The 19,350-nt window shown below is 50.6% G+C and overlaps 1 protein-coding gene across 3 annotated transcripts in view; it reads right to left on the bottom strand.

Annotated features, from left to right (window-relative positions):
* Positions 1–19,350, bottom strand: part of TLN1 (talin 1) — a 31,590-nt gene that overhangs the window by 3,389 nt on the left and 8,851 nt on the right. For all 3 annotated transcript variants that reach the window (XM_039875417.1, XM_039875418.1, XM_039875419.1), the window contains 41 exons: positions 18,931–18,991; positions 18,185–18,289; positions 17,700–17,855; positions 16,900–17,001; positions 16,636–16,712; positions 16,230–16,410; positions 15,924–16,037; positions 15,707–15,815; positions 15,267–15,475; positions 15,003–15,101; positions 13,829–13,996; positions 13,345–13,639; positions 12,620–12,786; positions 11,675–11,803; positions 11,394–11,510; positions 11,160–11,273; positions 10,823–10,957; positions 10,539–10,667; positions 10,243–10,345; positions 9,886–10,094; positions 9,388–9,507; positions 8,981–9,178; positions 8,651–8,790; positions 8,376–8,469; positions 8,185–8,274; positions 7,947–8,069; positions 6,722–6,865; positions 6,074–6,235; positions 5,699–5,839; positions 5,430–5,611; positions 5,100–5,232; positions 4,798–4,899; positions 4,538–4,708; positions 4,297–4,446; positions 4,093–4,194; positions 3,894–4,013; positions 3,025–3,171; positions 2,695–2,861; positions 2,395–2,578; positions 2,179–2,304; positions 1,962–2,078 (listed from right to left, as the gene is read on the bottom strand). In XM_039875417.1, coding sequence (XP_039731351.1) covers positions 1,962–2,078; positions 2,179–2,304; positions 2,395–2,578; positions 2,695–2,861; positions 3,025–3,171; positions 3,894–4,013; positions 4,093–4,194; positions 4,297–4,446; positions 4,538–4,708; positions 4,798–4,899; positions 5,100–5,232; positions 5,430–5,611; positions 5,699–5,839; positions 6,074–6,235; positions 6,722–6,865; positions 7,947–8,069; positions 8,185–8,274; positions 8,376–8,469; positions 8,651–8,790; positions 8,981–9,178; positions 9,388–9,507; positions 9,886–10,094; positions 10,243–10,345; positions 10,539–10,667; positions 10,823–10,957; positions 11,160–11,273; positions 11,394–11,510; positions 11,675–11,803; positions 12,620–12,786; positions 13,345–13,639; positions 13,829–13,996; positions 15,003–15,101; positions 15,267–15,475; positions 15,707–15,815; positions 15,924–16,037; positions 16,230–16,410; positions 16,636–16,712; positions 16,900–17,001; positions 17,700–17,855; positions 18,185–18,289; positions 18,931–18,991 — 5,692 coding nt within the window. The remainder of the gene's footprint in view (positions 1–1,961; positions 2,079–2,178; positions 2,305–2,394; positions 2,579–2,694; positions 2,862–3,024; positions 3,172–3,893; positions 4,014–4,092; positions 4,195–4,296; positions 4,447–4,537; positions 4,709–4,797; positions 4,900–5,099; positions 5,233–5,429; positions 5,612–5,698; positions 5,840–6,073; positions 6,236–6,721; positions 6,866–7,946; positions 8,070–8,184; positions 8,275–8,375; positions 8,470–8,650; positions 8,791–8,980; positions 9,179–9,387; positions 9,508–9,885; positions 10,095–10,242; positions 10,346–10,538; positions 10,668–10,822; positions 10,958–11,159; positions 11,274–11,393; positions 11,511–11,674; positions 11,804–12,619; positions 12,787–13,344; positions 13,640–13,828; positions 13,997–15,002; positions 15,102–15,266; positions 15,476–15,706; positions 15,816–15,923; positions 16,038–16,229; positions 16,411–16,635; positions 16,713–16,899; positions 17,002–17,699; positions 17,856–18,184; positions 18,290–18,930; positions 18,992–19,350) is intronic.

Raw genomic sequence — 19,350 nt, 5'->3', positions numbered from 1 at the left:
ATATTTTAGGTATATGGTAGAGCATGAATAACCAGGATATCATGTGTTAGAGTATTAAGGAATGTTCTAAAATATAGGGATGGCAGAGAAAAGGTTGGTGGGGCCTTGAATATCGGACCGAGGAACTTAGAATTTTACATAATATGTAAAAGTCATAAAAATATTTTGATGTATGTATGTGTTCATCCAACAAATTATTAACGATGGGCAGGTGGTAGATTCTGTGTGAGGTGCTAGGGATGCAGTGGGGAAGAAGGTCCTTGTTCTCATGGAGCTTACATTCTAGTTTTGGATACAGACAAAAAATAGGTAAACAAGCAGAAAATCTAAAGACTCTGATCTGGGCTGTAAAGGTAATAAAGAAGGTGCTATGATGAGAAATAAAAATGAGGTCCTATTTCAGATAGGTGCTCAAGAAAGGGTTCTCTGAGGAGAGAACTTTTAAGCTGAAGCCTGAAAGACTGGAAGAAGCCAGATGTTCAGAAATTTGGAGAGAAGCAAGTTGCAAGGGCCTGGAGTGGGCAAGAACTGACAGGGAGCAATGGGTCTGGGGTACAGAATGGGAGGAGAGTGAGATAGGATGAGTGTGGGGAAGTTGGCAGGGGCCATGGGAACTGAAAGGTGATAGGAAGGAGTGTGGATTCTGCCACAGATGCCAGGGCAGGATTTTAAGCAGAATAGTGACATAATCTAACTTATATTTTGAAACAATAATTCTGGCTACTGTCTAGAGAGAATGGATTGTGGGGGGTGAGTATGTAAGCAGGGAGATGAGACAGAGGCTATGGCATAAATACAGCTAAGGACTGATGATGGTTTGGACAAAGTGGTGCTGTTAGAGATGGGGAAAAGAGAAAATGAAATATGGAGGGAGCACTAACAAGACTTGCTGATGAGCTTAGATGGGGGGAATGAGAGAAGGATGTTAAAGCTGGGTTTCTGGCTTCAGGAACTGAATTACTAAAAGGTGCCACTTACTGAGATCAGAAAAATGAGGGAATGATCAGGTTTGGAAGGCAGAAAGTTTAAAGTTTCAGTTTGGACATCTCCAAGTAGAGATGAAAACAATATCAGAAAGATGAATTCAGAAGTGAGAAAGATGAGTAGGAGAGATGAGAATGATAGATTGAAGGCAGAGAGACCAGGTGAAAAACTGGTACAGCAGTTCCAGTGAGGGAGGACAAATGAAAATCTGCACTAGAGAGATCACTGTGAGACTGGGCGGGGGAGGGATGAGATGGTAGTTAAAAGGACTTGGCAATGGCCTGGATATGGTGAATAAGACAGTGAAGTCAAAGATGACTGAGGTGAATCTTCATGACTGGGAGGTTATTGCCACCATTAACAGGAAGTAGCATGTCAGGAAGTAGCATGTTGGGAGGCATTGCATCTCGGTGGTGGTGTCAAATAGGCAGCTGAAAAATAACTGAACTCAGAATTGGAAATGAACTTCTTAGAGAATGATAATGAAAGTGGTTGAACGTACCAAAGAAGAGAATAGAGAAAAAAGGCTATTTGTACAATTCTGGAAAAGCCTCTACATTTACTAGGTTGAAGATGATTCAATGACAACTATAGAAGAAATGTCAGAGAGGCAAGAGAAAAACCAGCGCCATGAAGGCCAAAGGAAGAAAGAATTTCCAAGACAGTTTGTTACCACAGTCAAATGCTTTGGAAATGTTTAAGAGGGTGAAGGCCAAGAAGAGGACTCTGAATGTGGCAACTAATAGGCCACTGGTGACTGGAGAAAGTGGGAGGATGTTGGTGAAAGAAGATAGTTGTCAAATGCTAAGGAGTAAAAAAGTGAGGAAGACTAAGACTTAAGTAGTTCACTTAAGACATCTGGCAATGAGTGAGAAGAGCATGGACCGTTTACATTTCTGCGAATACACGTGAGGTGCAGGTTCGGTCTAGCATGATTCCTCTGACTGGAGGCCCCGATGCCCCGGACTCCTGCTCACCGCTAGTTCCTGCCGTATGTGTTCTGTGGTTGCTTCCAGGGCCCGTGTGCCTTTGGTAGCCTCGTCTTCCACAGCTTTCACAGTCTTGAGCAACGATGTCACATTGGTCACCATCACCTAGCGGTGTCAGAGGAATGGGGGAGGGGGTCATTTTAAGGAGCAGGAGGAAGCACATTGATCTGCTCCCTCTCCTGGGACTGCTCTCATTCCCGCCAACCTTGGCAGAGTTCTTGAGCTGCCACACAGCAGGGTCGTCCCCAACTTTGCCAGCTGCAGCCTTGGTTGCACTGATGAGGTCTCCCAGGGCCTTGGCCACGTCTTTCACTGCATTGATCAGCACCACCTGTGTGGGAGAGCAGAGGTTCTGGTTTGTGGGAGGAAAAGGGGAAATAGGAAGTGGATCTGACTAGAATTAGAGGTATCAGGTGGATACCTGTGTCTCAGGGTCCTCAGCTCCCAGGCTGGCTGCACCTAGCTTAACCACATCAGCGAGGCGGGTGATGGTGGCCACAGAGGACTGGGCAGCTTGTGCCAGCTTCTCCTGGCTCCCAGCTGCATTCTGTACCAGGACCTTGGTGTCCTCCACCAGCACCTTTGCAGTCTTCAGAATGCCCTCCCTGAGGGAGGGTCCAGTCTAGTCAGCTCTCCTCAGTGTTCCTGCTGCTTCCCGTACTCTAGCCTCCTCTGGCCCCACCCCCATCCTGCCTCCCTGAGGCCCAGGTAACCTCCTCACCGGTGGTCAGCGAAAGTTTCAGCACCCTCACGGTTGAGTGTGCCAGCAGTAGCAAACATGATGGTGGTGTCGAGGTCGGCAATGATGCCAGACACAGCGCTGGCTGCCGTGATGCAGGCCTGGGTGCCACGATTCCCGGCCTGGAGTGCAGCCAGCACGTGAGAAACCTTAGGGAGGAAAGTCACATGGTGGCTGTGGTAGGTGCCATGTGAAAGAAAAAAGGTCACTGCTGCTTGGGAGAACGGACAGAGGAGAGGGTTGGGAAGGTTGGAGGAGGATGGGCAAGGTGGCAGGGCTGGGGAGCCAGTCCGCAGGGATGAGCACAGTCACCTTTTCGGAGACTCTCCGGGCACACTCTATGAGCTCTTTCTTGGTGTAGGCGTCACTGGGGCTGCACTGAAGGGCACCTGCCTTGGTGACCAGAGCAGAACAGCCATGCCCCAGCTCCTGTACCCGGTGCTTGATGTGGGCACCTATCTGTGAGCAGATGGAAAAAGGAGATGGCTTTTACATGAGGCACTCAGGGTACCCCCATGTGCTTGGAAGAGTCACTAAGGACCTAAAAAACATGCATCAGAGCACGCAGACTTTTCCTGTTTCATATCCTTTCGGCAGGAGGTCACCTCCTACACAGGGATAATAATAGCACGTGGGCACCAGCTGGTGAGGACTGTGTTAAGCATAGTGAGGAGAAGAGGGAGAAGCACCTCACGCTGGGGTATTTGGATCAGAGAGCATGGATTACAATTTGGCCTGTATGGTGGAGGGTTTTGGGGTTGGGGATTAGGTGTGTCTTGCTAAGATCCAATTACTTGCTTTCTTGGAAAGCCAGGAGCTTAGGGAAGGAAGGGCTTCACAGGTCTGCAACAAGGAAGGACAGAGAAAGGAATATATACTTGCAGCAGAACAGAGCAGCAGCCACAAGTCCAGAGGAGCAATAGCAATCGAATGGGATATCCTAGATCCTGGGTTGCCTCCTTTATCCCTGTGACTTCATGAAGGCTTTGATCCCATCCCTATACACAGCCCTGATCACTCGTTAGTGGAGTGGCCCTGAGGGTGTCTTCCCCTCTCTATGAAAGACTAAAGGAAGCTGAAGGTAGGATAGCCCCAGAGGCTGATATGATAGAAACAAGAGACGTGCCATTGCGGTTCTCTGTGAGGAGCAAGGGGAAGGTCAGAGCTGCCTCCATGTTTACCTCTTCATTTTCAGCAGCCACAGCTGCAGGTTTGGCCTGTGAGGCCAGCCGGCCATAGTCACTGGTCAACTGGTTAGCGAGAGGGCCCAGTTCCTCAGGGCTGGTGTTTGACTTGGTTACCTGGCAATAATGTAAAAGGTAAAATTATGTCCAAACTTGGCTCTCCAAGGGCAGTCCTCTTATACTCTCTCAAACTCACCATCTCCTGAACGGTGACAGCAATAGCTTTAGCTGTCCGCACCATAGTTGTCTGGTAATCCACGAAGGAACCTTCTGGTTCACCCATTGGTCCTTCATCTAGCTGATGGGGGAGGAAGGGGGAAGATAGTCAGGGTCTCTGCCACTGTGCTTAGGAACCCTGGCCCAGGGTAGCATCAGTGTCCACAGGCACCCAAAGACTAACCTGGTTGATGGCCTGGGTGATGGAGTCCACCATGCCACCGACGACCCCAGCAGCACTGGCTGCCTCATTGAGGGTTGTTGTCAGGTCCTCTACGGCCTCTGTCATCATCTGCACAGCTTCTTCCAGGGCTTCCTGGGTGTGAGCTGCTTGCTGTGGAGCAGAGTGAGTGAGTGGAGAGGGGTCCTGTTCTTGCTTCTCCAATGCTAACTATTGGCAGCCCCTCCCTCCCAGCCTGCAATACCTTGGGGTTACCGCCAGCCTCCTTGGCTGTGTACAGCAACTGCAGGGCAGACTCTGCCAACGTTTTAGTCTGGTCCAGAAGTGCCATCTGCTGCGGGTGGCTCAGGGTCTTGGAGGCAGCACCCACTGCAGCCAGGGTGAGTGGCTCAAAGTATTGGGCCATCTGAGACACCTGAGGCAAGGGGTTGGAATGGGGGTTAGCAGGACAAGGTACCCTCTTTAACCCTACCCCCGGGACTCCCCACTCGTCTCCCCAGGTACCTTGTGTCCCAGCTGGGAGGCTTCAGCCCGGGCAGCACTGGCCAGCGGTTCAATAAGATGGGAGATCTCCTGTACCGCAGTGAGCATCTGAGTGTGCAAGGCCTGGGGAGAAAGGGGACTTTAGCCCTATGACCTGGAATAGAACCCTCTAGTTGCATAGGACCCCACTCTTCCTTCCATACCGAACTAACTGCCCTTGGCATGTTCTATTCTCTTGACGTCTCCGTGAATCCCCCATCTTCTTCAAGTCTGCCATCTCTCTTCCCAGACACAACTTTTCACATAACTATCTTCTCCCTTACCTCTTGAGAGATTCCCTCGCGGGGAGCAAGCTGCTGACTGACTGCAGCAAGGGAAGCCTGGTCTAGGTCCCGTAGGCAGCTGTTCAGAGCTGCAATGGCCGCCTCGCACTCCAGCTGCCCTGGAGCTTTGTCCCTGCAGACACATCACAGGCTCCAATACCAAGAACAGCCCTGTAAAACAAGGCTAGCCTATCTTTCCTTATATACCCCGAATCTTGGCCAACAGGTATCCTCCAACACTATTCCATCTAACTGTACCTAAGTGTCCACCCCTCCATTCTGCCACAATGTATGTCCCCCAGTCACACCAGTTCTCCATCCCTTCAATACCTCATGCTTGTAATAAGCTTCTTGATAGAGTCTGAGACGGTACGGGAGTGGCCGGCCAGCACTGACCAGCGTGGAGGGTCCCGGGGATTGACTGCCAGGGCCCGGGCTGTCTGGATCAGTCCCCCAGCACTCTCCAACATTGTCTTGGCAGATACCACAATGGGCTCCATGGCGGCCCGGCCCTGGGGAGAAGGGAGGGGAGAGGTGTCTCACAGCTCCTGAGATGAGGCTGCAGCTAGCCCATCAGTTCTCCCTTCAGGTTGCCTTACCTCGGGGCTGATTTGGGCAGGAATGCTGGCGAACTCAGGGTTGGATGCAAAGGCACTCAGATTGTCCACAGCCTCCAGCAGAGGGGCTGTTGCTGCTTGGCACTGAGCACGGTTCTCCTCAGTGAAGGCCCCGTCTAGTGCCTGGAAATGGGTACGAGAGAGGTCCTCAGGATAGACTGTGGGCAAAGAGGGTGAAGCCCAGGTCTCTCTCCTGGGCTTAAAGGTGCGGGCAGAGGCTGGTGGTGACCAATGTGGATGGGAAAGGGCTTGGGCTCAAGAAAAAGGGTTTTGGTTGAAGGCTTGGGGAATGATGGAGGGACTCAGGGGAAAGACTAGACAGGTCAGGGAGAGGCTGAGAATTCAAACACTGGGAACCTTGATGGTCTTGACAAGATTGGCTGTGCTGTTGGCCACCTCCTTGGCTGACTGTACAAACTGGCGTTTGGCAGTAGGATTGGCGGTACGAGCAGAAGCCAGGCGGCAGCTGTTACACAGGGCAGAGGTGTGTTTGGCCACAATGGTGGCTGCAGAGAGCACCTGAGGAGACAGACACGTGGAAGAACCATGATGAGGGTAGAGGGAAGGGTACACACCCAGGAAGGAGCTAACTTTAGGCTGGGGGATGGAGAACAATACCTTTGGAGGTCTAATTAGAAAAGACAGAGTCACCTGAAAAGTCAGATTTGAGATACAGAGATTCTCAAAGATGAGAATCCCACAGGGTGTGGGAGCAAAGAGAGATAAAAGACAGATACATTAATGGAGAAATCCTAATAGGGTCAGTAAGAGAGTAAGTTCAAACATCTATAGAGAAGTCGTGAGCTTAGCAGTAACGGAGAGAATGATGAGAAACAAGGCAGAAGACAACTACCCAAAGAGAGACCATGTGTGGAAGGCCAAAGATGGCTCTCAGTCTTCTTCTTCCCCATACTTCCCTCATCTTCTCTTTTCCCAATGGGCCAGTCCATCCTGGCTTGGCATCCTTTCCCAGACTAGCCCATGGTACCTGTTCTCTTGAGTTACCTGGGCCTGGGTACAGCCAGGCTCCCCCAAACTCTGACAGGCCATCTGAATTGCCTGGTTTGCACGGGCAAACTGTGTGGGCTCCACCAGCCCTTGCTGTCCAGCTTGGCTGTTGGGGTCAGAGACGCCAACCAGATATGCAGCCTGGGGAAAGAGAAGTTTGAGAATGAGGGATAAAGAATATTTATTTCTCAGGTAGGAATCGAATAGTGATAGTGGAGACAAAGAGGAGTGGGGGTAAGTTTAGTGACCAGGGTTCTATGTGAGTGGAGGTATTAACAAACTATACGAAATAGATATTAACAAATTAAACAAGTTATTAAATACTAACAAATAGGTATTAACAAATTAAACAAGTTATTAAATATTAACAAAATTATTAACAAACCATTGTTAACAAATTATTAACAAACTATACTGACACTATAGAAAGCCCCCTCCCCCTCGCAAAGATTGTTTTAAAAATACAGTTCTAAAACTGTGGACGGTACTAGGCTAATTAACATTTATAACACCTGCGAGCTTCAGAGATTTGGAAAGAGGAAAGGGGAATGGTGTAATAATTGCCAAAATTTTTTTTTATGATTGGAAGATTGTCATAAGTTTGACTCATACTTCAAGCTTTGCTTTTCCCCTTTATGCTTTTTTCAAAAATAAGTTAAGCCATACAGAGCCAGCTCCCCAATAGAAGTGGGCAACAGGAGGTAGGGGAGACTTAGGGCGCAGGATGGTAGGCTTTGAGGGAAGCAGTCTGAGATAATGAACTCTCAGGTCAGTATTAAGAATTCAAATACCAAAGCAAAATACTCTCAAAGCTGGTAGGTTGTTTTATACTTTATAATGTAGAAAAAGATGAAATTAAGTAGTAACTCAAATAACTGGAAATTCAGTCACTGGTACTATTTTAATAAAGTAATAATTATGTGAAGAATTATTTGTATATGCTAATTAGTACACATCAAGAAAGCCTGGGCTGGAAAAGGCCCGACGGTTGGACAGTGTAATCATAACCCAAAACACCAGGGTTAGGGAGTGACAGCGATCCGGATTGTTGGGGTTTTGTGATTATTGACAAATATCTGCACTTCAGGAGGCAGAAAGAACCTCTGTTTCCACAGAGTTGGTTTTGCAAACATAACTTCTTGATTTATTTATGTGTGCGCCAGGCTGCGAGGTGGGGAAAGGAAAGCAGGGGGCATTCCAGGAACCATCTCAGGAGAATAACCTGTGCAGCTGCCTCGGTGAAACCACAGAGGGCCTTGGAGGCTGTGGAAATGGCCTCTCCAAACTCCGGCAGGTTTCCATTCTTGGCATTCTGGGAGATGCCAGTCATGGCCTCACCCAGTACCTGAGGAACAGAGGGTATCAGGAGAGTCAGGTCCTGTCATCAGAAGAGGTAGAGCAGCCCCCGGTTAGTTCCATCTTCCTGCCCACTGCCCTGCTGGGTTCTCAGCTGCACTGACCTTTGAGTTTTCCATTACACTGTCCAGGCAGCCAAAGTAGGACATGTCATTGATGGGCTGGACTGGGTTCTCTAGGAGTTCCCGGACCGTCTGTGTAGGTAGAGAGCAGAGTCAGATCCAAGACACCTCCCTTACCCCCAAATCCATAATGCCTTCCTCGACCTCAACCCATCAGCCTGCCAAGTGCTGACCTCCAATTCCCGCAAGGCATTGTCACACTCTTTCTGGCCTGGCGCCTGCTGGGTGCACATTGTGATGAGCTGGTTGATGCTGTCCGTCACTGCCCTGGCAGGAACAGAAAGCTGAGTGAATGGGTGCACAGGTCATTCCTGAGTCTATATACATGGTGAGTCCCTAGCTATTTCTCTTTTGCATGGAACCGCTCCTAAGCTGGGGACATCTCATGAAAAGCCCCCTCCCCAGTCTCTCCAACATGCTAGGGCTGAGCTTCCCTGCTCCAATTTACCGGGCAGCTGCAGCCAGCTGACTCTTGAGGTTGGGGGCAGCAGGGTCTGTGGACAGTGCCTTGGCAGCTAGAAGAAGTTTGCTTGAAGACATGGAGATACCCTTCAAGTTAGACACGACCTGGGCCCGGTCCTCTTGGCTCTGTTGAAGATGAGGAGGTCAACATATTGTCCAGTCCCTTATCTATCTCTAAAAGGGATCCTCTGTCCCAGACGCTCAAGTACTGCTATAGACTTGGGAGGGGAGGGAGCCAGGAGCAGGGCAGGACTCCATGGTCACACAGGTGCTTCCTACCTAACCCTTGAACTAGACCCTGTGTGCCTCTTCATACCGGAGCCTGTCCTGCCATCTCAACGCCAGCTTCCAGGAAGGTGCTGAAGTCTTGTCCAAATCGACCTGAGGCTCGAGCCAGGTCCTGAGGGGTTCCCCGAGAGGCCTGCACCAGCTCTGTGGCTGCCTGATTCAGCCCAGCAGCAGCTTCATTCAACCGGCTCTGAGCTTCTTGAAATGTCCCAGTGCTGGGGGGAAGCTGCAGGGTCAGAGAGAAAGTCAGATGCAAGGATGGAGAACGATACGAGGAAGAGCTTGGTAAAAAAGTTCTGGGAGGAGGGCCCAGAGCCTGGGACTGATGAAAGGAGATAAATCTGAGACATCAGGGTCAAGGCGAGGTCTAGAGGTAGAAGGAGAAGCTTGGAGTTCTTCAGCTTCTACATTGCCCCCCATACCCCGTCCTCCTACCGAGTCACTCAGGAGTCGCTTGCTGGCATCTCCCACTGCTCTCAGGGCATTATCCACATCTCGCTGGCCTGGTAGGCAGCTGACACAGCGGTTCAGTGCCTGGGTCACTGCTTTAGCCACCTGAGGTAGGAAAGAGAAGGGAGTTACCAAAATGGAAACGATTTGGGAGATCCCCTCCTCTACCCACAGGACAGAGAAGATAATTGCTCTACTGCCTCTGAAAGTGAAAGAGGAAACGGCGTGTTGTAGCTGAGCAGGCTGAAGTTAGGGTATTAATGACAGTGATCAAAATTCCCCAAAGTTGGTGTTTAGCTGGGCCCCTGCTGCAGTCTGAGATACTTGTACTAGGATGGAGAGAAAGTGTGAGATCCAGAGAGATCTCAAGAGCAGATCTTAGAAGCTATCCCTGTCAGCGTGGATGAGGCTCTGCCCCAATCACAGTGGGCCTTCTGATAGGATCTGGGGGAGAGGGAAAAAGTACCCCTTCCCAAACCTGACCTGGGCAAGCCGCTGCTGACTCTCAGGGTCTCCTGGACGGCCAGCTGCCTTTTTTGCTTCCTCAATGAGGCTGCTGGCCTTGTCCAGTACATCACTGGCTGTGTCAAGCACAATGGCCTGCACTGCAGGATCTGATGTCAGGGCAGCTACACCCCTAGCAGCCTGGGCCAATGACCGCAGCCCACCTGCCACATCCCGAGCTGCAATACCTGGAGAGACAAGAGAGAAGAAGGAAAAAGGCACCTTCATTGCCAGGCCCTGATCTTAGTGGTTTCCTCTGTCAGCCCTGACCCTAGATCAGCTCCTATTCCTCCATCCCCCTCACCACACGCCCCATTCCTGGCCCTGCCCACATACCTGCATAATTCTCATTGCCCTGGGCAACCTCCCCCAGCAGCTGGGCGATGGCAGAGCTCACTGCTTTGGTACTGTTGCCTAGGTCCTGGGCACATTTCTCCATCTAGGGATGAAGGGAGAGTCTCAGAGGGTGGGGGGTGGAGGGGGCTCAAGTGCAGGAGGGACTGGGAAGAGGGAACTTGAGAAGCTACTTGAGGAAATCTGGCAATTTAAATGAGATTTTGGGCAGCTCTGGGGCATAGGTGGGAAGAAAGACATCAGAGTTTGAGTAAGAATAAGGACTTAAGGATACTTACTGTCTCCCCAGGTAAGGGTTTAAGCTTGCCATCTCGAGCTGCTGCCTTCACCTCTTGCAGGTCTCTCTCTAGATTCTGTACCACACTCAGTGCAGAATCCATCTCCAAAGGCCCACATGCTTCCTGAGCCTATAATGATAGGAGGGTTTGGGGTATAGGAGGTACTGCTGTATCCCACTGATGCCTCGGGTTACATGATTATCCCTGTTGTAGGTTATTCTGCAGATTCCCCATCATCCCAGGACTCTACCCTCATCTTCCAAAAAGAGAGCCAGCTCCCATACCTTCTGGGCAGCGGTGCGAAGTTCAGCCAATGCTGTGCCAAGGTTTTTAGCACACTGACTCAGCTGCATGGCCGAAGCCTGGTCCTGAATTGTTGGCACGGAGGCCTTTGCAGCTGCCACCATCTTCCCACCTGGCTGTTGGGGAATAGGCAGGCAGATGAAGGTACCATCCTTCCTCCGGGCTTAGTACAGGGACTGATGATAGACAGGACATGGTGAGCACTAGGGCTCAGTACTAGGACAGAGGCTACTGGCAGAGATTTAAATTGTAAGAGCTCTAGGGGACTTAGAAGGGTGGGAAAGGTCTGGTCTGAGAGATAGGGAGAGGGTGCCTTGCCTGCAGGAAGCTCTGGCTGGCAGCAATTAGGGCTAGCTGGGCACTGGGACTGTCAGGCTGAGCTTGGCTCCCTCGGACTCCCTGCACCAGCAGTGGAATCTGCTCTGCCACAGCCTGTAGGTGAAAATGTCATGAGAATTACCACCCCCCCAACCCCCCGCCATCCACAGCCTGGGGGAAAGTCCCTCTCCTCCCATACCTCCTCTTGCCCCAACATGCTTCCTGGAGTCTCACCTTGCAGCTCTGCACTAGCAGGGGCTGGGGGCCAGCAGAGGCCTTGGGAGTAGAGGCTGCATGCTGGGCTGCAGCAATAGTCTGTGTAGCTGAGGCTGCAGCCTGCTTGGCTGCATGCTGTGAAAACAGAATAGTCAGGACAAGCCCCAGGCATTCTCAGACCCTGCCCATGCCATCCTCCAAGGAAATATTAAGTGACTCTCTCTGCATATCCCTCCCATTTTCAGTCTTCCCAGGGCACCCACATTCTTTTACTCCCAGTTTATTTCCCGTTTATTCACCTCCAGGCGCTGCACCAGCTTTTTCTTGATGGCATTCTGTGCAGCTGCATTAGTTGCCATGCGTAGACCCTCAGCTGCCTCCCGAAGCCGCTGCTGCTGCTCCTCACTGTCAGGGTGGGCGGCTGCTCCCTGAGAAAAGTGGACAGTCATTCCTGTGAATCTTAAATAATCTCTACTCTGATCCCTCCAGACTTAGACTTTTCCTCCCAAAGTCATTTCTAATATCCTCACTGAAAGATAATCACCAATGAGACCTCAGCCAAGCAAATGAGAAACCTTGGGAAGACTGGGTTCTCTTTGGGATGCTGAATTTTTAAGGTAGAATTGTTTCTTCTTCTTCTCTTCTTTGGGGAAGGGGGCATGTTTCTCCCCTTACTCCCCAGAAATTAACACTAGCAAATGGGAGTGAGCAGGGCTCTCTGGGACGAGGAGGATGTAGTTTAGAGCAGGGATCTCAACAATACTAAAGCAGGAAATCTGGTTAATGTGGTAAACTGAAAAACTCCAGGCCTGGAAGTCTTTTGACTTCTTCTTGACAGTCCTCTGCACCCTGTGTCCCTGGGTCTCACTGCCTTGTCTTTGCAGTGTTAGCAGTGGAGCCCCTGGGACTGAGGCCTACAGGCATACACGAGAGAGACCAGGAAACAAGAGGGATCTCGGGCAGGTGGTGGCAGCAAAGTAAGGCAAAGTAGAAACAGCAGACCTTGGACTCAGAGGAAGAAAAAGAGTATGGTTGTTAGTCAGTCATGAGGACTTCGGGAATCACACTGGTTGGAAGCCTAGGCCACTGTCTCTCTGCAGCTTAGGGATGCACTTATGAGTGCTTCTGTATTTTTTCACTTATATTTTTTGCTTCTCCTGGGTCTCCCCAGGAGGGAGGGTGACCGTCCGGACTGTTCTACTTCCCATCAGGGCACAGTCTGGGAGTCTGCACAGTCTCTGTACCTTGGCAGCCTCCACCATCTTGGCTGTGGCATCAGCTAGGATCTTGGCAGCGCTTAACAGCTTGCGGGAGTTCTCCAGATCACTCTCCCCTTCAGCATCAGCCTTGATGGCATTGACCAGGTCAGAGGTGGCTTGGGCTAGGATGCGGGCCTGTCTTACCATCTCACCTACGAAGACAGGGCACAATCAGGTAAGGAAGCCAGAGATACCAAGAGGGTGCCAGGGCTGCAGGAAAGTGGTGTAGACATGATAGATAGGGTTTTTCAGGACAGTAAAGAGACGGGGGGAAGCGGGGTGCAGAATTCTCAAGTGATATCCCTGGAGTTAGTGTTTTCTAGGTTTAGGATCTTGGAGAGACACCGATTTCCTGGTGGGCTTTGACAGGAGGGAAAATGGGTATTTTTAGCAAATAGTCTTGAGAAGATGAGACATGTTTTGTGAAGGCTTTTGGTGGTGACAGAGTGGAGAGGGGAAGACTATCTCCTAATAATGCTACTTTTCATCTACTTTTGTATACACTTTGATATATTCCTTAAATGTGCCAAAAAAGGCAGAGCAGGGATTATATTCCTGCTTTTCAGATGGAGAACCAGAGGTTTCAGAGAAATTAAACACCCAGTCTGTGTTAAGCCCTTAGGGTGAGGTGGCAGGTCTGCAAAGGAATGTCCAATAGGCTTGGCAAACCTCACTGGGGTTCTTTGTCTTCCCAGGGGAGATGTCCTTACCAGCATCACCCATGGAGCTGAAGATGTTCTCAGTGACAGTAAGGATGGTGTCAGTGGCCTGGTCATAACGGCCAGCAGGCCCAGCCCCTGTGGCATGGGCCCTCACGTGCTGCAGTAGCTCATTCAGGGCCTGGGTGACAGCTGTGGCTGCTGCTCCTACACCCCGCAATAGCTGCCCATCCTCTGTGGCTGCCTGAGAGGCGGACACACAGCTCTCCACAGCTTTGGCCACTAGTCGTCCGGCCTCTACCAGCTGCTCTTGACAGACAGGTGAGCTGATTGTAGGTGCCACCACCTGTGGGTAAACTGGGTGTCAGAGATGTAGGAAAGGGAAAGGAGTTGTGAAGTAGGGTGTTCATAGTGTCCACAGAAGTCATTGGGTTGGGTAATGAGGTCTCGGGAGCCAAAGAAATAAAATGAGAGGCTCATATGTGGGTGGCAGCATTACCTCTCAGCACGGGCTAGAGAAACCTCTGGGACTCACCTTGGTACAGGCTACCAGTTGGGAGGTGGACAGCGCACACTGTGTTGCTGCAGCAATAACCTGGGTCTGAAGCCCTGAGTCCTCTGTCCGCTGGGCCACACTCTTGGCCTTGAGGACCAGGGCAGCTGCAGCACTTGCCACTGCCTTGGCTAGCTGCATTAGCATGTCCTGTGGGAAAAGAGCAGTCAGCATGGCCCAAGATTGGGCTTGGGATACCTGGACCCTTCTCAGAGGCATAAGCTGGTTCATTATTCCGACTCCAAAATCAGGACAGTGTATGCAGAAGCAACCAGAACCTAACCCGAGCCCCTGCCTTGAGCGCCCAGTAGGACAGAACCCCCACCGAGGAACAAACCCACACCAAGAAAAACAGAGCCTACACCAAAGGGAGACATGTACGAGGCGGATACACTCGGTCAGTGATGGGAGGGAAGGACAGCGCTGTTACAGTGCGTTGGAGAGAAGGCACCTCCAGGGGTCCTTCCCGTCTCAAGCTTCTTTTATCTATTCCTTCTTAATCTTGGTTAAAAGCAGTCACCCTGGAGTCTTGGGAACAAGTCCCTGTACTACCCTCCCTGATCCCATTTTCTGAGCCCTTCCTCCTCATCTCCCATCACATCCTGCTCCCCCAGGAGGCTGGGGGGAGGTACAAAAGCGAGTGTATGCGGCTCAGAGAGGACAAAGCTGGGAAGGCCCAGGCCAGAGGCCGTTACCGTGGGGGGATCAGGGGGAGATCGAACCCCAGACCCTCTGGGTGCACATATCTGCATGGGAAATCCAGGATGACAAGTCAGCTGAGGAAACTGGCATGGGGCAGGGAAGGGGGCGGCTAGAGGAAGAGTGTTCTCAGGGTATAAATTCTAAAGGATTGAAGGCTGTTCAAAATGTCTTCAAGCTAGGGCAAGTGCTACATATGGGAAGGACAGAGAAAAGATGACAGGCGGCTAAAAAATATCATCAATTAGGGGCAAGGATGAACTAGTAGGTTAAGTTTGGATTCAGGGGTTCTGAATTCTCATCTCCTAAAAAGGGACTGGAGGTTCCCAGTGTCATTCCAGAAAGAGGTTCAGGTTGGCTCTGAGGGGTCAATTCAGAGTAGCAGGACTAGGAGCTGGACTCAGGATCAGAGGTCACCTCCTAGAAGCTAGGGTTCTGGGGGTTGGGTATCACCAACCTGGAAGTGGGGGTCAGTATCACTTTCCCCAATTTGCTGCAACAGCTCCCCACTGGCCTGGCCCACGTTCCCAGCTGCTTGCAGCAGGTTCTGACGGGGCTGTGGAGAGTGAACACCAGTCAGAAGCTGCCCAACCCCTGCCCACATGTCCATGGGTCCTATGTGCCCATGGGTCCCACACTTCCATCCTGTGGCTTGGACGGTCCCCTTCTCTTTGGGCTTGAACCCTCTCTTGTCCCTAGTGTCAGCCCTGTGGCCCCTGACCTCAGCACTGGCTGGCTGGGCACTGCGCAGCAGTTCTGACACTGCTCCCGCAAGGCCCTTCGCCGCCTGCAGCAGGGGACGGCCACTGCCGCCTTCATCTTCCAGCAGGGCAGCCAGTAGCTTCACGCCACGGGACATCTCCGTCAGGTTGGAGGAGATCGTGGTGACTGCACAGCCCACTGCAGTATAATCCGTTTCTGCAGGATCCCCTGAGGGGAGGAGGAGGAAGACCATGTATGAGAGATAGGGCAGGCTAGACGATGGGCTGAGAAGGAGAATAGTCATAGGCAGTTAGTCACACACATGTCCGTCCTAAGGGAGACATGTACACACAGTCCTTTCCATGAGTCAAGGTATAGTCACACCAGAGCCAGTCACACTCGTGCTCGCACACGCTCGCCCTCCACCACCACACACAATGAGCTTGGCGTCCAGCCTACCTGCTGTCAGGTTCACCACGGAGGCAGTACCAGCTGTGATGGCATCTACCTGGGAGTGGATCTCATGCTTTGATTCATCCATCTTGTTCTTCCGCCAGGCCTTAGAGGCCTGAAAGAGATACAAACCTCAAGATTTCCTCTGCTTTGGTCAAACCCAACCTTATCCATTGAAGTCCCAGCTTCAGTACCATTGGCCTCTCCTCCACCCCATACTCACAGCATCCTGGCCCAGAGGAGGCAGAGTGTCAAAGTCATCCAGAGTGGCCTGAGCAGCCTGCACAGCCTGCATGCTGGAGTTGATGGTTCCAGTGAGTGCCTGCTGGGCTGAAGTCTACAAGGAGAGGAGTAAGAGAGAACATTTAGAGGAAAGAAAAGGTAAAAGAGAACCTGAGGCTAGGGAGAAGAATACAAATAGGGACGGGGAAAAGACTGTGTAACTTCTGGCTAGGCCCAGCTGAGGGGTGTGGGGAGGGGCGGGAAGTGGGGAGTGTTGGTACTGTGGTGGCAGTGAGGGCGCTCTTACCAAAGGAGGCATGTGTCCTCGGTGCATCTGGCCACTGGTAATCTGCTGCTGGGCAGGTGGCATACTGCCCACCTGGAAATTCTCAGGACCAGAGGCTCCAGAGCGCATGATGGCAGGCAGGGCCACAGAGCCGTGTTCCACTTTACCCACCCGGTTATACTGCTGCTGAAGGACAGTTGACCTAGAGAGGGGACATACTGAGGAGCACTCAGAGGCCTTCCTCCTTTCATCCCCTCCCCACCAGCTCCACTGCTTTTGCAGGTCCTGTGGTCTCGGAAGGTCTCATTATAGCCTTCTACTAGTTAAAGAACCATCCTAAGGATTCCTCAACCCTCCAACAGTCCTTAGAGTCGAGCCTTGCCTTCCCTGCTCCCAAGGTATAGGATTGGCCTAGGTCCCTTCGTACTTTTTGGGGGACACCGAGTCCTCTAGCATAGTAGACTCCTCATCTCCCTCCAGGCCAAAGTGATCTTTGCTTTTTTTCTGTGGGACGGAAAAAGGAACATGAGTTAAAGAAGAGGAAGTGAGGAGAAAGGTAGCCTCTTCTTTCCCCAGTCAACCATTTTCCAGAACCTGGGTCCCCATTGCTAAACGACGGGCTTGGGGAGAAAGTAAGAGAAGATAAGGAGAAGGCTGGCGGGTGGGGGCGGACGGGGCAGGCAGTGTTCACCTTCTTAAGAATGATGTCAATGTAGCCGGCAATGAGCTGTGCTATCTGCTCCCCCTCAGTCGTCTGTACTGAGTAGTAGCCATCTTGGTAGTCCCCGAAATCCTAGGGTGACAAAGTGGGAGCAAGCTGATGAGAGTATCTTCCTATGCCAACAGCCCTCTAGGAAAAAGCCTGCCTTTCTTTAACCTCCAATTTCTTTATTTTCTTCCTTGGAAGGAAATAGTCTTCCTTGGAAGGAGTAGTCTTTGTGCTGCACAGTTTCAAAGACATGCCATTTACTAAGTCTCTTTTCTCTCACTCTGATAAAACTGGGAGGGCACTAACATTTACTGTTAAAGTACCACACCTGAAGATCAGCTTTAGTATCGAAAATTGGAAACTAGTACTTACTAATTTCTCTTTCATTGAGGCACTTCGGAAAGTTGGTGTCAGTTTCAATTCATAACACCAAAATATAAAGGCAGAGGGGAAAATTACAGTTTATACTTGCTGCTGAAAGAGGGAAGATGCGTTTTTCTATCACCTTTTTCTTCCCTCTCCCCAAGTTTCCTGTGATCTCAGCTTGCTTTTTATAATTTTATTCTATTGCTCTTTAAGAATAAGTTTCATTTACACAAAACTCACTCTCCTGGAGAGTGCTTCTCAACTCTAACCTCCATGTTCCTGCAATAGTTCCAGTTCTCCTTTTTTCTGGAGTCACGTTCAGTGCACCTGTCCCAAGGGAAATGGAAAGACCTCTCTGCAGCTGCCCCTTCTCTGAAGATTTCAAAGCCCTTTCTCCCCTGAGCCCCCAGGCTCACCAGGGTGAAACTCTTGGGAGAGGCAGCCCAGCGTTTGATGTTGGTGAGGTTCCATTCCTGGATCACCTCTTTGGTCTTCTCATCCACTCGCATCACACATTCCTTAGTGATGCCCAGGAGCCTGGGCACCAGCTTGTTCTTTCCTTTCATCTTTTCCTGTGAGACAGAGTTGTCATTGGTGTTATAGGTCAGAGGTCGAATAAGAAATGGTCATTTCAGATTAAGACTATAAGGGGTGCTGAAATGGAGAGGAGTGTTAAACCAGGGTGCCTAGGACCAGGACAAGGTTACTTTAGGGGAAAGGGAAAGGGAGGGAAAACGTAGGGTAGGAAGGGAAATGGTGGTGGAGAACTAACAACAGGCATGTTTTCACAGGGTAGAGAATGAGACTCTTAGGGAATGCTGGGAAATTTGACTGAAGGCAGGTCAGACAGGAAAGGGTAAGAGCAAAATAAGGAGAGCAGTAAGAAGAGTCTATAACCCACCTTAACCAGGAAAAAGGAGACACCATATGTCTTGAGGGAACGGGCTAGCTTTACATAGCGGACCTTGGCCTCGATCTCACTCATCTGTCCACAATTCTTGTGTGCCTTAGAGAATGAAATGGGGAAAGATTTAGCAAAATATGGGGAGGATAATATTGCAGACAAGGAGTTGAGATGTTAACTATAATGAGAGAATATTATGGGAACACAGGAAAGGTTAGAGAGTACAGGATAGGAAAAATGAGAGGGTGATGGGCTGGGAGCTGATAAAGGATCTGCAGAAGCGATGGTTCAAGGGATATAGTCAAGGAACTTTCAGACATTCTGGAGATATGAATGGATCGTTAGGAAGTAGGTCAAATAGTAGGCCTTTAGGGCTGAGTACTCAAAGAGTGGGGATAACAAGTTAATTTGAACAAAGATACACTTTTCACAGTAATTTCAGGTGTACTATCTCATTTGATTCTCCTAACAACCCTACGTAGGGCAGGTACTGTTATCCCATGTTAGAAGTAAACAAAAGAAAACAAGAATATTGAAAATTGAATTCCATGGCAAATGCAGTGAAGGAGCTGAGACTAAAAGCCCAGGTCTTCTGCATTCTTGGCACAGGAGAAGTGGGAGAATAGCTTAGTGAGTGGAAGCGGGGTGGAAGCAGACGGGCAGGGGTGGGGTCCATTTAGTCAGTAGGATTAAGCAGCAAAGCTCCCGGGTCATCCCAAGCACTTTCCCCTGCCCCCATTCACCTGGAAGATCTTACGCTCTCCCTTCTGCTTCACATACTCCTTGGGCAGGAAGTCCTTCAAGCTACACCAGAAAAGGGAGGGTCAGCATGTCGTGGGCAGCATCGGGGACATATGGGCCATGGACTGTGGGCCTAGGGCTGTGAGGACATGTCTAGGACAGTGTTATCTTTGGGGAGAAGGAAGACTGTGAGGGAATAGAGTCTGGATTGTCTCTGAAACTGAGATAACTTAGCATTAGCTCTTGAATGCAGCCTGTGTCTCTCCCTACAGGGAAAGGGACTGAGGGAACCTGAGGCTCAGTCCCTGAGGGAAAGAGGGTCAAGAGCATTACTTCAGGGAACCAAGAGCAGAAGGAGCTCACCAGAAGAATGACCGCACCTGTAGGAAGCTGAGAAAGCCAAGCCAAACTCTACATTTTGA

Source organism: Pteropus medius, unplaced genomic scaffold (genome assembly GCF_902729225.1).
Source record: "Pteropus medius unplaced genomic scaffold, Ma_sr-lr_union100, whole genome shotgun sequence".
Classification (NCBI taxonomy): Eukaryota; Metazoa; Chordata; class Mammalia; order Chiroptera; family Pteropodidae; genus Pteropus; species Pteropus medius.
This window is presented reverse-complemented; position numbering and strand designations above follow the sequence as displayed.